The sequence below is a fragment of the Apostichopus japonicus genome, chromosome 5 (genome assembly GCF_037975245.1).
Source record: "Apostichopus japonicus isolate 1M-3 chromosome 5, ASM3797524v1, whole genome shotgun sequence".
Classification (NCBI taxonomy): Eukaryota; Metazoa; Echinodermata; class Holothuroidea; order Aspidochirotida; family Stichopodidae; genus Apostichopus; species Apostichopus japonicus.
The window spans coordinates 13,935,136-13,946,786 of NC_092565.1; the positions used below are offsets into that span (position 1 = coordinate 13,935,136).

General features: G+C 36.6%; 2 protein-coding genes across 2 annotated transcripts; one reads left to right on the forward strand and one right to left on the reverse strand.

The window, feature by feature from the left end:
* The first annotated feature begins 655 nt into the window (after positions 1–655).
* Positions 656–7,534, forward strand: LOC139967741 (uncharacterized). Its single transcript, XM_071971791.1, has 4 exons — positions 656–1,318; positions 3,000–3,202; positions 3,479–3,681; positions 4,750–7,534. The coding sequence occupies exons 1-4, from the start codon at positions 1,201–1,203 to the stop codon at positions 5,120–5,122; spliced, it is 897 nt and encodes a 298-aa protein (XP_071827892.1). The 5' UTR covers positions 656–1,200; the 3' UTR covers positions 5,123–7,534.
* On the reverse strand, positions 6,269–11,576 carry LOC139967742 (exosome complex component CSL4-like). Its single transcript, XM_071971792.1, has 6 exons — positions 11,389–11,576; positions 10,442–10,560; positions 9,353–9,427; positions 8,833–9,006; positions 7,619–7,700; positions 6,269–6,406 (listed from the first exon to the last, which is right to left on the reverse strand). Exons 1-6 carry the CDS (start codon positions 11,411–11,413, stop codon positions 6,297–6,299), a joined length of 585 nt encoding a protein of 194 aa, XP_071827893.1. The 5' UTR covers positions 11,414–11,576; the 3' UTR covers positions 6,269–6,296.
* Between the last annotated feature and the right edge of the window lie 75 nt (positions 11,577–11,651).

Below are 11,651 nucleotides of genomic sequence, written 5' to 3' on the forward strand. Positions count from 1 at the left end.
TTGGCAGGACCCAAAGAAATGCTGGAAACGTTTTGAATTCCCTCAACTGACACCCTCCCCACCATGGGGACCCACACTAATGAAATCATGCGCGCCCCATTGGGTCCCTCCCTCTGCTTCGTCACTGTTTGGGATGTTACGTACGTATACGCTATTGCGTAAAGTTAGTCCGCTAACATATTAGCGCTGCGGAATTCAGTTGCTCAAGCATTTTATTTAAATTTAAATCATTCCCGAAACGAGGTGTATTTTTCACTTCCCTTAACAGTTCGTGAAGCCCATTTTTGATAGCAATTCAGAATTTTTATAGCAAAAGCGTCTGCTTCAATTTCCCCTTATGAATCATAGCGCACACAGCATACGACGCTTTTGGCGGATTAATATTACTGGTTACTGTGGTAACTGAAAGATTGGTCTTCCATGATAAAAGAATTCATAAATAACGTAGACATATGACAGAAAAGTGATCGAGATGTATTTCCTTTTATTTGAGGTTATTCACCAAATGATATTTCATTCCTTGTGTAAGTGATGTGATAAATTGCTTGAAAGTTACGCATCTTAATTAAAGCGACCTTTTTTATTCTCGTAATAACATTGTTTGCATAGCAGTGTAGCGTTCAAACAATGTAGTACACCGAGGGTTCATGTTTTACTTGTGTTGTAATTGTGCAGTTGCTGAAAATTGTTGGCTTGAGTTAGGAAGTTACGATGGGATAATCTGTGCTAACGTGTCATCGTTATCTCGCACAGTATTGTAATTGCCTTGATATTGACACTGAATCAGGATCTGACTTACTAGCTAGCCTATACAAACTTAAGTATATTGTTGTAGGCCTGAGAAGTTTAAACTCATTGTTCATAAACTGAATATTTAAGTTTCGCAATTATTTCTTTCACCGTGATCCTAAATGAGGCTACTGTAGCATATCTATAGCCTAACCATACTGGATTGGCTAGCACACTGCACAGGTGCTTCTTTCTCTTACTCTTAGCGTGGTCGGACCAACCTTGCAGAAACTAAGGCCAATTGGCCTAAACTGAACTAATTCATTGGTGTAGTTCGACGACTAAGTACTATCATCGTCCGTGGCAAAAGCATTTAGTCTAGCTATAACATTAAGCTCAGTTTTAGGCTAACATTAACAGCAAACTTGTTATTGAACTGTGCTCATCGATCAGGCTTGGACCAATTTCAAGATGGATGGCCCTTTAAGAGACAATAAAGCCTTGGCCCGAAAATATAGAGGGGTTCCTAAAAGATATGAAGATACAAAACCTGTGCAGACTCAAGCATTCACCCATTCAAGTATACTAGGTAAATTTTGAATCTATATTTATATTTCTATATTTAAGTTGAATACCTTTATTTAAGTTTGCAATCTATATGCTATAGCCTACTACTAGCTATCAGGGATCATAATTATGTCTCCCTTGTACAGGCGCGTAGCCAGGAATTTGCCAAGGGAGGGGCGAAACTGTATATTCCGCATTGCAAACTATCTAAACGTAGCGCCACCATGAGTTGGCGCGAAGCGTACAAGAAAATTTTGGCTGAAAATACCTCCCAGATCGCTGGAAATGGCACTTCCCAGGCCTTGTAAGTTGCATCTTAGCATTTTCTCTTTTGAAAATACTAGCGATATCATAAAAACATTAAAAAAAAAATTGAAAATATGCCCAAGGGGGGGGCGGCTGCCCCCTTCGCCCCCCCCCCTTGGCTACGCGCCTGCCCTTGTACCCAGCCGACATATTCCGCTAGAAGCTTGTTTCTAACGTGTTGGGTGCTTCGTTTGTGTGTATAATCTTTACACAGCCATTGCATTGAATGGCTAGGCTTCTGTTATATTGAATGTGGTTGCACATCTTGCAAATGGTTGTGTGTAGATAGATTTTGCTCCATTTATTTTTTACATGTGTCAAATAGAACTTGTTTATTGGGTATTGGACCTTGGAGTTTTGATTTAAAAATCCTGAAGTATATTCCAAACATCTCGCAAAGTGCTACAACTTACAAGTCAATTGACTACAATATGGTTACATTTGTGAAAAATAATTCCTAAAGTCATCGCAGATTACTGTTCTTTTAACTGTTTTAATTTATCTGTTAGCATTGTGGCTCTGTAATGTGAAGATAAAAATTGTTTGCAAAAGGTGGTTTCAGTAATTTTACTATCAAATACGTCAACTAGCCAGCAATGTCTATCTTTGCAGGTAGAAATGTATTTACAGTATGCAAAATTATGAGGTACACAGGGTTATCATATACCACCATACCATGACATGGTCACATAGCGGGATAGCCTTGACATTTCTCTCAATAGTGTGTAGTGTGCATATTTGCAAGTTCATTTGTAAGTATTCATGGATATCCTTTCAAATATGCTCATACCCCTGAAGTTTCAAATCAAACCAAAACCATGGTTTGAAACTAATGAAACTCTTGAACCAGTTGTATGTCCTTCTCCTTTACAAGGAGATTAAACTTTTCTCGGTCTCTGGTTTGTCATGAACATACAGTGAATGTATATGTCAGAGGAAAACAAAGCCAATCCTGTTAACATTTTTCCATTCATATTTCTACTAATAAATAAAGTAAAATTTCCATTAAATTTCGGTAGCCAGCCAATTGCAGACTTATTTTCAGAAAAGTACAGTACCACTGAAACCAATGTCCACTTCTTAATGTTTTCTTATTGTAGGGACTGTTCTTATATTGTAAAATATATATACTGTACATTGCTATTATTTGTTGGTATCCACCAACATTGGTAAATCATTCCATTGTTATTTAGCATAGACCAGCTTTGAGGACCCCTTACCAATTTGGAGTTTTTTCCTTAATGACTTGATGTTTTTAAAAAAAAGCAATGTTGAGATGATGTGATACTAGCAAATGCAACCACAAAATGGGACAGCCTGATTGCATTCTTTCCTGTGAGATTCACAGTACCTTTGCCTTCTGTTCAATGAGTGCTCATGTTTTTCATTTTCATTAGAAATTGGCCAGAATATCCATGTGAAATGGGAGAACAAAACAGATGAGGAAAGAAGCATTGCGATTGAAGCTGCTGAAGAGGCTGTGTGGAAACAAGCTACTCATGTGAAAGAAATCGCTCTAGAGAAATGTCGTAAACTGGCAGAGGAAGAGTTGGATAAAAGGATGAAGGAGAAGGACTTGGAATGTGAAAAGGCCCTCAAGGTATTTTAATGTAAAGGTTGTTTGGTAATAATGCGGTACATTGGTAAATTGGTACATTTTCGTGTATCCTGCTTACTGATGCATGATGGTTTAGTGTATTGGCAAAACCCGACTGTCAACGGGATGAAATAACTTATAAATTCATCTCTACCGTGGTAAGAGCATCTTCATGCTGCTTTTCTTAATATTTCTCCCTATTCAGTAGAACACAGCTAATGTCTTGAATGAGTCGTAGAAGTTATGGTTTAAAACTTATGTATTTTTATTCTCTTTAAGGAGCAAACCATCAAGATTGAAACGGACATGAAGCAGATCGCTTTGCAGCAAGTGAGGCAGGAACGTGAACGTGCCCAGGGAGTATTGGAACAAACAAAAGCTGAGTTGATAGAGGAGAAGAACAGTGAAAGGGAGGAAGCTGTTGCTGTAGCTAGGAAAGAAGAAATACAAAAAGCATTGGAAGAAACAGAGAGAGTTGCTGGGTAAGGCAAACTCTAGGGGGTGGTGTCTGAACAAATTGAGCGCAGTTGACGTTCGTGCATTCCTATTCGTTTTATGGATGTTTTCTTTTACACACCAATTTTCTATGTGTGCAGTAAAGTCCTGGATCTGCCACTGCTTTGGTTATAATTAGAAACATCTGACAAAGACACCTCTTGATGTGATTGGTGTCTGTACATTCCTCTGGGGTACAGTGCAATAATTTGTAATTGGTATATTATTGGGACTGAAATATCAGTTACAGAGCCTCCCTTTTTTTAATGAGCCCCAACTGCAAGTAATATGATAAATAAAAACTGGGCTTTATATTGAAAAGCTTTGGATATATCACAATAATTGCTTATTGGAGCTCAGACTCTGGCATAGTGATTCTGGGGATGTAATGATATTGCAGTGTATATCTATACAATTAAGTTTTGGTTTCTGAGTTTTGTTTCACAAAAACTGGCATAAACATTGTGACAAATTTTGTACCAAATATTGCCCCATACAGCACATGAAATTTGACAAACCTTGCTAGGAGTATTTTTGTTTTAAAAGCAATCTCACTGTTCAGCAGATATTTTTATAACCCAAAGAAATAAAAAAGTAGAAAGTAGAGGATGCTCTCCAATTTCATTTGCCGGGGAATGCACAGTGTCTTGTTCCGGCAGGACTGCTGTGTATATTTATTGGCTCCATTGGAAGTTTGTTGCAATATTTTACTTGGACAGGAAAAGCGATATTCTACTACAGGTCTATCAATATGTTAAATCTCTTCTCCTCTCATTGCTATCTTACCTGAGAATCTGACTGGATTTATGAAACTTCAGAAAGTCTGGATTTTCGGGTTGTTCCGACCAACATATCCACTGCAAAGCTTTTTCAATTATGATCTGGCCATTTCAGTAGCGATTTTTATAAGTATACAGTGTATGCTAGGTTAAGCTTTTCAACTTTATATCCAGGTCAGTTTTCACGTACAGTAGTGACTCTGGAAATAATTTATTCCCCCAAAGGAGAAACTGATATGTGGTTCTCAACGCAGTATTTATTTGTGTATCCCGCAGGTTAACGTCGGCTAAATCAGCCGAGACAGCGAAGGAAGCTGAAGCAGACAAAGCCACAGCCCTGAAAGAATTGACTGCCGAACTAGACCGAGTGAAAGTGGACGCAATATTGAATACACAGATGGAAGAAAGACGTGCAGCAGCCGTGGAGCTTGGCAAGATTCAACAGAATCACAAACAAGAAATAGCTAAGTTAAAGGAAGAGATTAAAGCAGGGGAGGCTAGACACCAAGATGCTTTGGATGAAATTGAACGGGAGAAACAGGAAAAAGAAGGCTGGATTGAAAAATACAATAAACTCAAGACATCCTATCAATTATTTATTAATGAAACAGTTGGCTTTAAAAAGGGGCAAGCAGAGTTTCTGCTATAAATTTTTTGTGGTTCACTTCTCAAAGGATGAGTTCTTGTTGCTTCTTGTTGCTGCTGAAAGTTTCATATATATTTCTGAAATCAGAACACAGTGATAGCAAATGATGGAAAGTACTAATTTAATGTAGTATTCTTATTTATTAACAAACATTACTTAAAGACTTCAAATACAAGAGAGAAATGAATAATGTTCCTCGAGTACAGTATCGACACCCACCCCCTGTCCCCCCCCTCCCTCCACCCCTCCTCACAACTTAACAAATGAAGAAATACTTGTTTACCTAATGATAACTTTTATAAATCTTTTGCAATCATCCCAAATGGTCTACTGCAGTCTTAAAAAAACAATTGGATTTGAAATGTTATGCTCCTCAGTACTTGGTATTTCTTGGGAGTAACTTTGAATATTAGATCTCAAGATCTGCTTTGCAGTGCATCATCCAAGTACATAATACTTGGCCAGACTCCAAAAAATTTTGAAACCTAGTTTCTTGGAGAAACAGAATGTAAAACAATTGAAATTATTTGAGAGGAGCATTAAGCCTCCCTTTTCTACACACCAAGGTCTAAAGGTCGATACTTACAATTTTTAGTGACATTGTTTGTACTTGGCATTTATACTTTTGCAGGCTGCTTGCAACAGCACAACCAGTGTTCAGATTGCTGTTATAACAACACTTGAATAGTTTGCTTTTTATGTTTGGTTTACTGTGGAAGTATCCTTGATATACTTCCAGGTTAACTTTGCATAGAATCTCAGTATGTTCTGTGTCTTAGGACTGAAATATATTTATCCTTCTACGATAGCAAGACAGGTCATCTAGAACAAGGACATGATTGATAAACCATTGTAGTCCGGTGCTTCCCAGTGAAAACAGAACACACACATCCAGGTCTTGTTTTCTTGGTTTGTCAACTTTAACTTGTTCACTTCTTAAGAATGGAATGATAGATATGAAACAGAAGACACATTGGCTTGAAAAGTCTTGTCAATTTGAGTCGTCGTCCATGTACGGCTACTGATCAGTTCCATGATAATGAGGAAACAGTTTATTCCATCGCTAACCAGCAACCAGCAACTTTTATGTCCGATCAAAGGCTGTTGATGATCAGTTCACTTTACCCATGTGCAGCTAATGACAATCTCCATGGGAACGAGTTGCGAGATAGATCCATCACGTTGTTTGTATGTAGTCTGGTTGAACCTTTGCCACTTTTCGTAATTCTTTGACGTGAGTCTTTGGACAAATCATCTCGCACCAACTGATAGGGACAAGATTTACTCCTGCAAGAGATGAGAGGCTGACATTAATTTCCAAAGTTCTAGTTAGGTAGTGAACTTCACCGACACACTATAAGAATATGGTCAATACTAAGATTTCATGGAAAGGAACATTGTGATGTCATCACATCTTTTATCATTTCTAATTTCCAATGGGGAGAATCCAATGATTTAACTTGCACATTATTCCCAGGCTAAAATTATAGAATTTCAAATGCTTGTACTGCACTACTGCATGTTGTTATCAACCTATAAATTTTAACTGTCTCTAATTGTTTTGTCACCTTTTGTGAGGAGTAGCAATTGCTTTGAAGGTGAAAACAACTATCAACATTCCACTTAATTTGTATGTTAGGATAGAAGTTCAAGTTGGATTTCTGTTAGTTTGCCACAGTCAGATTATAAATAAAACATTTGACAATAATTGAAGCTGAGTTTAGCTTTATGGAGTTTTCAACCAGGTAGAAACAGAGAACTGAGTACAACAGTTAGGAACATTCTCCCCCGTTAATTTCAACCCTAATGTTATACATCTTTATGGTCAAAAAATCATAAGGATTGTTTTATGCAAACAGTTGTTGATGACTTCACACAGTAAACCTGAACTGAGAAAACTTCTGATATTTGTGCAAATATTACCTTGGCAATCCAGACCCAGACATATCATATTTCAACTTTAAGTGTTTAACATATGCTAGCCTTATAAATAGTTTACCCAATAAATAATGCTATGCCTCTGTGTATCCATATTTGCTAGTGTGTTCTCTACATGTATATATACCTTTTGTCCTTTAACACATTACAAACATGTTATCAGAGGTCATGAGGTCTTATGCTTGAGTATTGGTCTGTGTTTTGATTTAACAGTTCAACCACTTTAATGAGTCTAAGGTGTTGACAGGTTCATTTCTCAAAATGAAACACAGTATAAAATTACAACCTGGACTGTCAGCTCAGTTTCTTCTTCATTACTCTACAACATAAAAAAATTAATTTATGTGCCTAAAGTCATCATCGAAAGCTTTTGGAATTTTAGAAAGATGTAAAATACTTCATTTTCATAACTTATGACCCATGTTGTTTTATATATATTTATGCAGTCAAATAAATGGCTTTTGGAAACAAAGTAAATTGCGTCAATCTGTGTGGTATTTTGTGTCCAAACCCTTCCGTCACCTCAATCCTTCATTAGAATAGTTAATGTGTACAACTTACCTGCCTCACTTTGGGCAAGCACAACTCCTAGTTCATTCTCTGCAGTTGTCAAAAGGTAAGAGCGGGCATCGCCAAGAGAAAGCTTCACAGTTATGTCAAGGCTACAATAAGACTGACTGGAGAGAATGCAAAACCTATTATCAACTTTTCAATAGCTACCTATTTCTGAAAAAAAAACTCGCCACCCACTTTCCAAGTTTCTTGTAAATATGACCGTTAAAACACAAATTTTCTGCGCGCTGCAAGGTTTTCAAAAGTGTTGTCCAAAGAACCCTATAATTTCAGAGAATTATTTTTATTGAACCATAAATTAACTGGAACAAATAACTTATTTAAAGGACAAAAGAATAAAACTGGAAAGTTTGTATATGATGCTAATGATGGGATATTTCAGCATAACAAATGGACCATGTGCAGGTCAAAGTATCCGATACAAAAAAATAATATTTTCATTATTGTCATGGGAGCCAGTATACCCTTAATTATTGCAGCCTACAGATTGGAGACAAAATTTCACAGGCTTGACATATCAATCTTGTGCCAACTTTGGCTGAAAGATGAATGCCATACTGTGCTTTGCTGATTGCTATTGGTAACAATCAGTACTTCAGTTTAAGTTCAGTACAGCATAACTGACACCTTGTAAACAACACAGAGGTCTACTATATTAAAAAGGCACACAGTTAACCACTAAGATTGTGAGAAAAAAAAGAGTTTGCTAAATTTTTGTACAGGTAAAAGGTCACTGGTAATCAGAAATGTCAAAAAAAAATGGGAAAGCTTTTATAATGATAACCCTAACAGTATTCCACTAAGTAGTAAAAAAGAGATATTCATTGGTTTTGAAAATTGGAATCACTTTGATCAAGGTATCTTCTTCACCCTTTCCGTTCTTTAAAGACCTTTCAAGAGCACTTTTTTCAGGATTTTATGAACTTTCAAACCTGACAATCAGTATTACTTAAAGTAGCATTCAGTTTCTATCAACTTCACACAACAAGAAATTATTGACATCCTACAACTTAAAAAATCTTCAAAGAATTTTTGAAAGTTAACCAAATCCAAGTGGTATAATGGAGTATTTTCCAATTTTGTTAACTTGTGTCAAAGGATATATTTTTCAGGTAGCTTTTATATTCCTAAGCTATTGAAAATGGTACCCTAAGACTGCATCAATGGAAAATGTGACATCAAATGTTTTTGTTAAAGGATACAACTCTTGCAAGTACAATGTCTCCAGGTCGAAATGACTTATAAACTTCCACTTTGTCTTTTTCTGTTGCTCTGATGTCCTCTCTTCGTATCATCCCACGGAATGTTTCTCTCAAAGACTTTCCCTCAACGCCCAGTATAGCACAAGAACAAAACTTGGTGTTGACTGCAAGAATCTGAAAAGAATTACTTCTTTTCCTTATTTTACTTTTTTTTAAAGGTACAGAAAATGACTTTGAAGATTATTAATGAAAGTGATTTTAGACAAGAGAGGTCAATATTGCATAAACACAAGCCTGTGCCATTTACAAAATACTTCTTTTTAATGCATTTCTTCATGCAATTTTCTATTCTTTTGTTATGAAGGAAAAGGTTAAACCTGAGGTGATTGATCCACCCACTAACAGCTGTGAAATATGACTGTTTGCTAAAGTCTGTCCTGCTCAAACATGAAGACGGTGGTGTTACAGTGAACTTTATTGAAACTTATGACTGAGTGAAAAAGAAACATTCTTGACCTACCTTAACAGTGACCACAGACCTAACTTCTGGAATGACAGAACTCTGTTTTCTGGACACAACTGTCAATTCTGGAATCTTTTCACAGGAAAATATAAATAAAGAGATAAAAACTTTAGCCACTTTTTTGTTATTAGAGTCAAGTACTGTGGAGAATGGATTGGCACAAGTCTCCATAGCAAACAAAAACTTGTTTCAGTCAGATGGGGGGTGGGGGGGATTGAAAATAATTGTGATATGTGTGACTAACTAACAAGCACCCTGGGGAAAGGAGTAAGGCAATGGGAGAACCTGGACAAAGTAGGAACTTTAAGGCAACCTATGTATGCAAATTAGTGGACATCATATAACATCCAGCAACATGTCTAGAAAATATGTCTAGATAGCAAGTAGGTAAAAAACAGTCCAGTTTTCCCTTTTGGAAAGCTATAGCCTGTTCCTACAACAGCAGACATAAAATTATCCTAATTTATGCAAACTGCTTTCATGTGTAAACAAACAGATCTAGCAGTCTCCTGTCATATTTAAAGAGGTACAGGGCCAGAGGTGCAGGTGAGTGATCAGCTGACCCAAGACTCAGTAGACACTGTTGAAGGGCTGTGCAAATTTTGAAATATCATTAAAATCATCTAAATCAAACTGTTCTTGTCAGGCAAAAGTTGTTCAGTAAACTAATACAGTACTTATGCAATATAATTGCATAAATCCTGTATCCATGGGCCATTTTCTATAGATCTGTCAATTATAACCTGCATCGTTAGGTTGCACAGAATTTATGACAATTGCCACACACTGATGAACTACATATGATACAATATATTTGTCACAAAAGCCTATAGGGTTGGAAGGTTTCCTTCCATTTCAAATTGGGTAACATAATAATTGATGGAAGCAAATACTTGGTGGGACTGCATCATGAAATTGGAGCACATATCTTGCAATAGGAGTACATACACATCCTGCAGAATCAGTATGAATTCTCCATCATCCAATCCAGCTTAAATTTACCCCAGGGATAGCCCTAGATGTTAAAAAATGACATGCTCATCATTAATAAGACACATTACTAAGAGAACGTTTTCAGTTACTCACCTCCCCATCATCTACTGGGGTAGTCCTCTTGTAACCTGCTAGATTTGAGAAGATAAACCCATGACGAACATATGTGCCCTCACCAGCTTTGTAATGATCAACACTGCCCAAACGTTCACCTACCATAGGAAAAGAGAATATGAAAGTGGCAGAAAAGCAGAATGCACCAGACAATGGTGATTACCACATAGCGATCTCAAAATATTGATAACTGAAATTGTGGCAGATTATTCAATATGCAAACTTGAAGCAAATGGGTATGATTGTCATTATTGAAGCCAAAAAAAAATGTCCTTTTGCAACTTGCAAACATACACATGAATAAGACAATTTCTAATTTTAAGTGCTTTTGAGATTTAACATAGGTACATTATTTATTATTATATTATTATTAGGATTTATTCATGAAATATCTTCTTTTTTTTGCGACAGGTGTATATGTATACAGTAGTGGGTATCAATGTAATATCTTTTGAATGCACAGTGCACCAAGTCTGCTAAGTGTCAACAGACTTTGTTTGGATTTTTTTGAAGCGAATCTTTCCCTGGTAACATTTGTTAAAGTCCTTGAATTGTGGTACCGATTTTATACCTTTTTAAAATGATGATCCTTTATTTTTACGATTGTTCACAATATATATGATCATGTATATAGGATAATATCATACGTTCGTGTACACGTTTTTTATTCCAGAATAATTAGGAATTTTCCTCAGGAGTCACTCGACTATAGATCTGTTTGACTCGTCCTAGCATTGGCCTAAGTATGTATTGAATAACTTAAGCTAAGCTAGGCCAACGCATAACGTTAGTTTACAAAAAAATTCAATGTACATACATTTACAGCATACTGTAATTTAGCTAGTAATATTGTATAGGCTACAGTCTACAGGTAGTACTAGTATAGCCTAGGCTATACTGCCTGGCTGTGTCAGACGACAACTAACCTGGTATGCATATGGTCTCCGCCATTAACTCTAGGCGCTAGAAAGGTTAAGATAAAATTGCAATTTTTTCCCTTTTTGTGGAGAGGAGGGGGCACAACAGTTTACAAGTTTATAAATCGTTGACCAGATAACTTTAGACGTTAATTGCTAGTGTTCGATGAACACATGTCAGTTCGAATGTGACGTCATTGTGAAATGGGGGAAATACCGTAATCCTTCCCAAAACTAACAATGTAGCGCAAAGAAAGAACGTACTAGAGACT

What these genes read in the sequence shown, in the direction of transcription:
- LOC139967741 (XM_071971791.1), top strand. Translation starts at nt 1,201, where the DNA reads ATGGATGGCCCTTTAAGAGACAATAAAGCCTTGGCCCGAAAATATAGA. An exon ending in AATGTGAAAAGGCCCTCAAG is followed by an intron (nt 3,203 to 3,478) that starts GTATTTTAATGT and finishes ATTCTCTTTAAG; the next exon opens with GAGCAAACCATCAAGATTGA. An exon ending in GAAACAGAGAGAGTTGCTGG is followed by an intron (nt 3,682 to 4,749) that starts GTAAGGCAAACT and finishes TGTATCCCGCAG; the next exon opens with GTTAACGTCGGCTAAATCAG.
- LOC139967742 (XM_071971792.1), bottom strand. Translation starts at nt 11,413, where the DNA reads ATGGCGGAGACCATATGCATACCAG. An exon ending in GGAGACCATATGCATACCAG is followed by an intron (nt 10,561 to 11,388) that starts GTTAGTTGTCGT and finishes TTCCTATGGTAG; the next exon opens with GTGAACGTTTGGGCAGTGTT. An exon ending in CCCCAGTAGATGATGGGGAG is followed by an intron (nt 9,428 to 10,441) that starts GTGAGTAACTGA and finishes TCCTGTGAAAAG; the next exon opens with ATTCCAGAATTGACAGTTGT.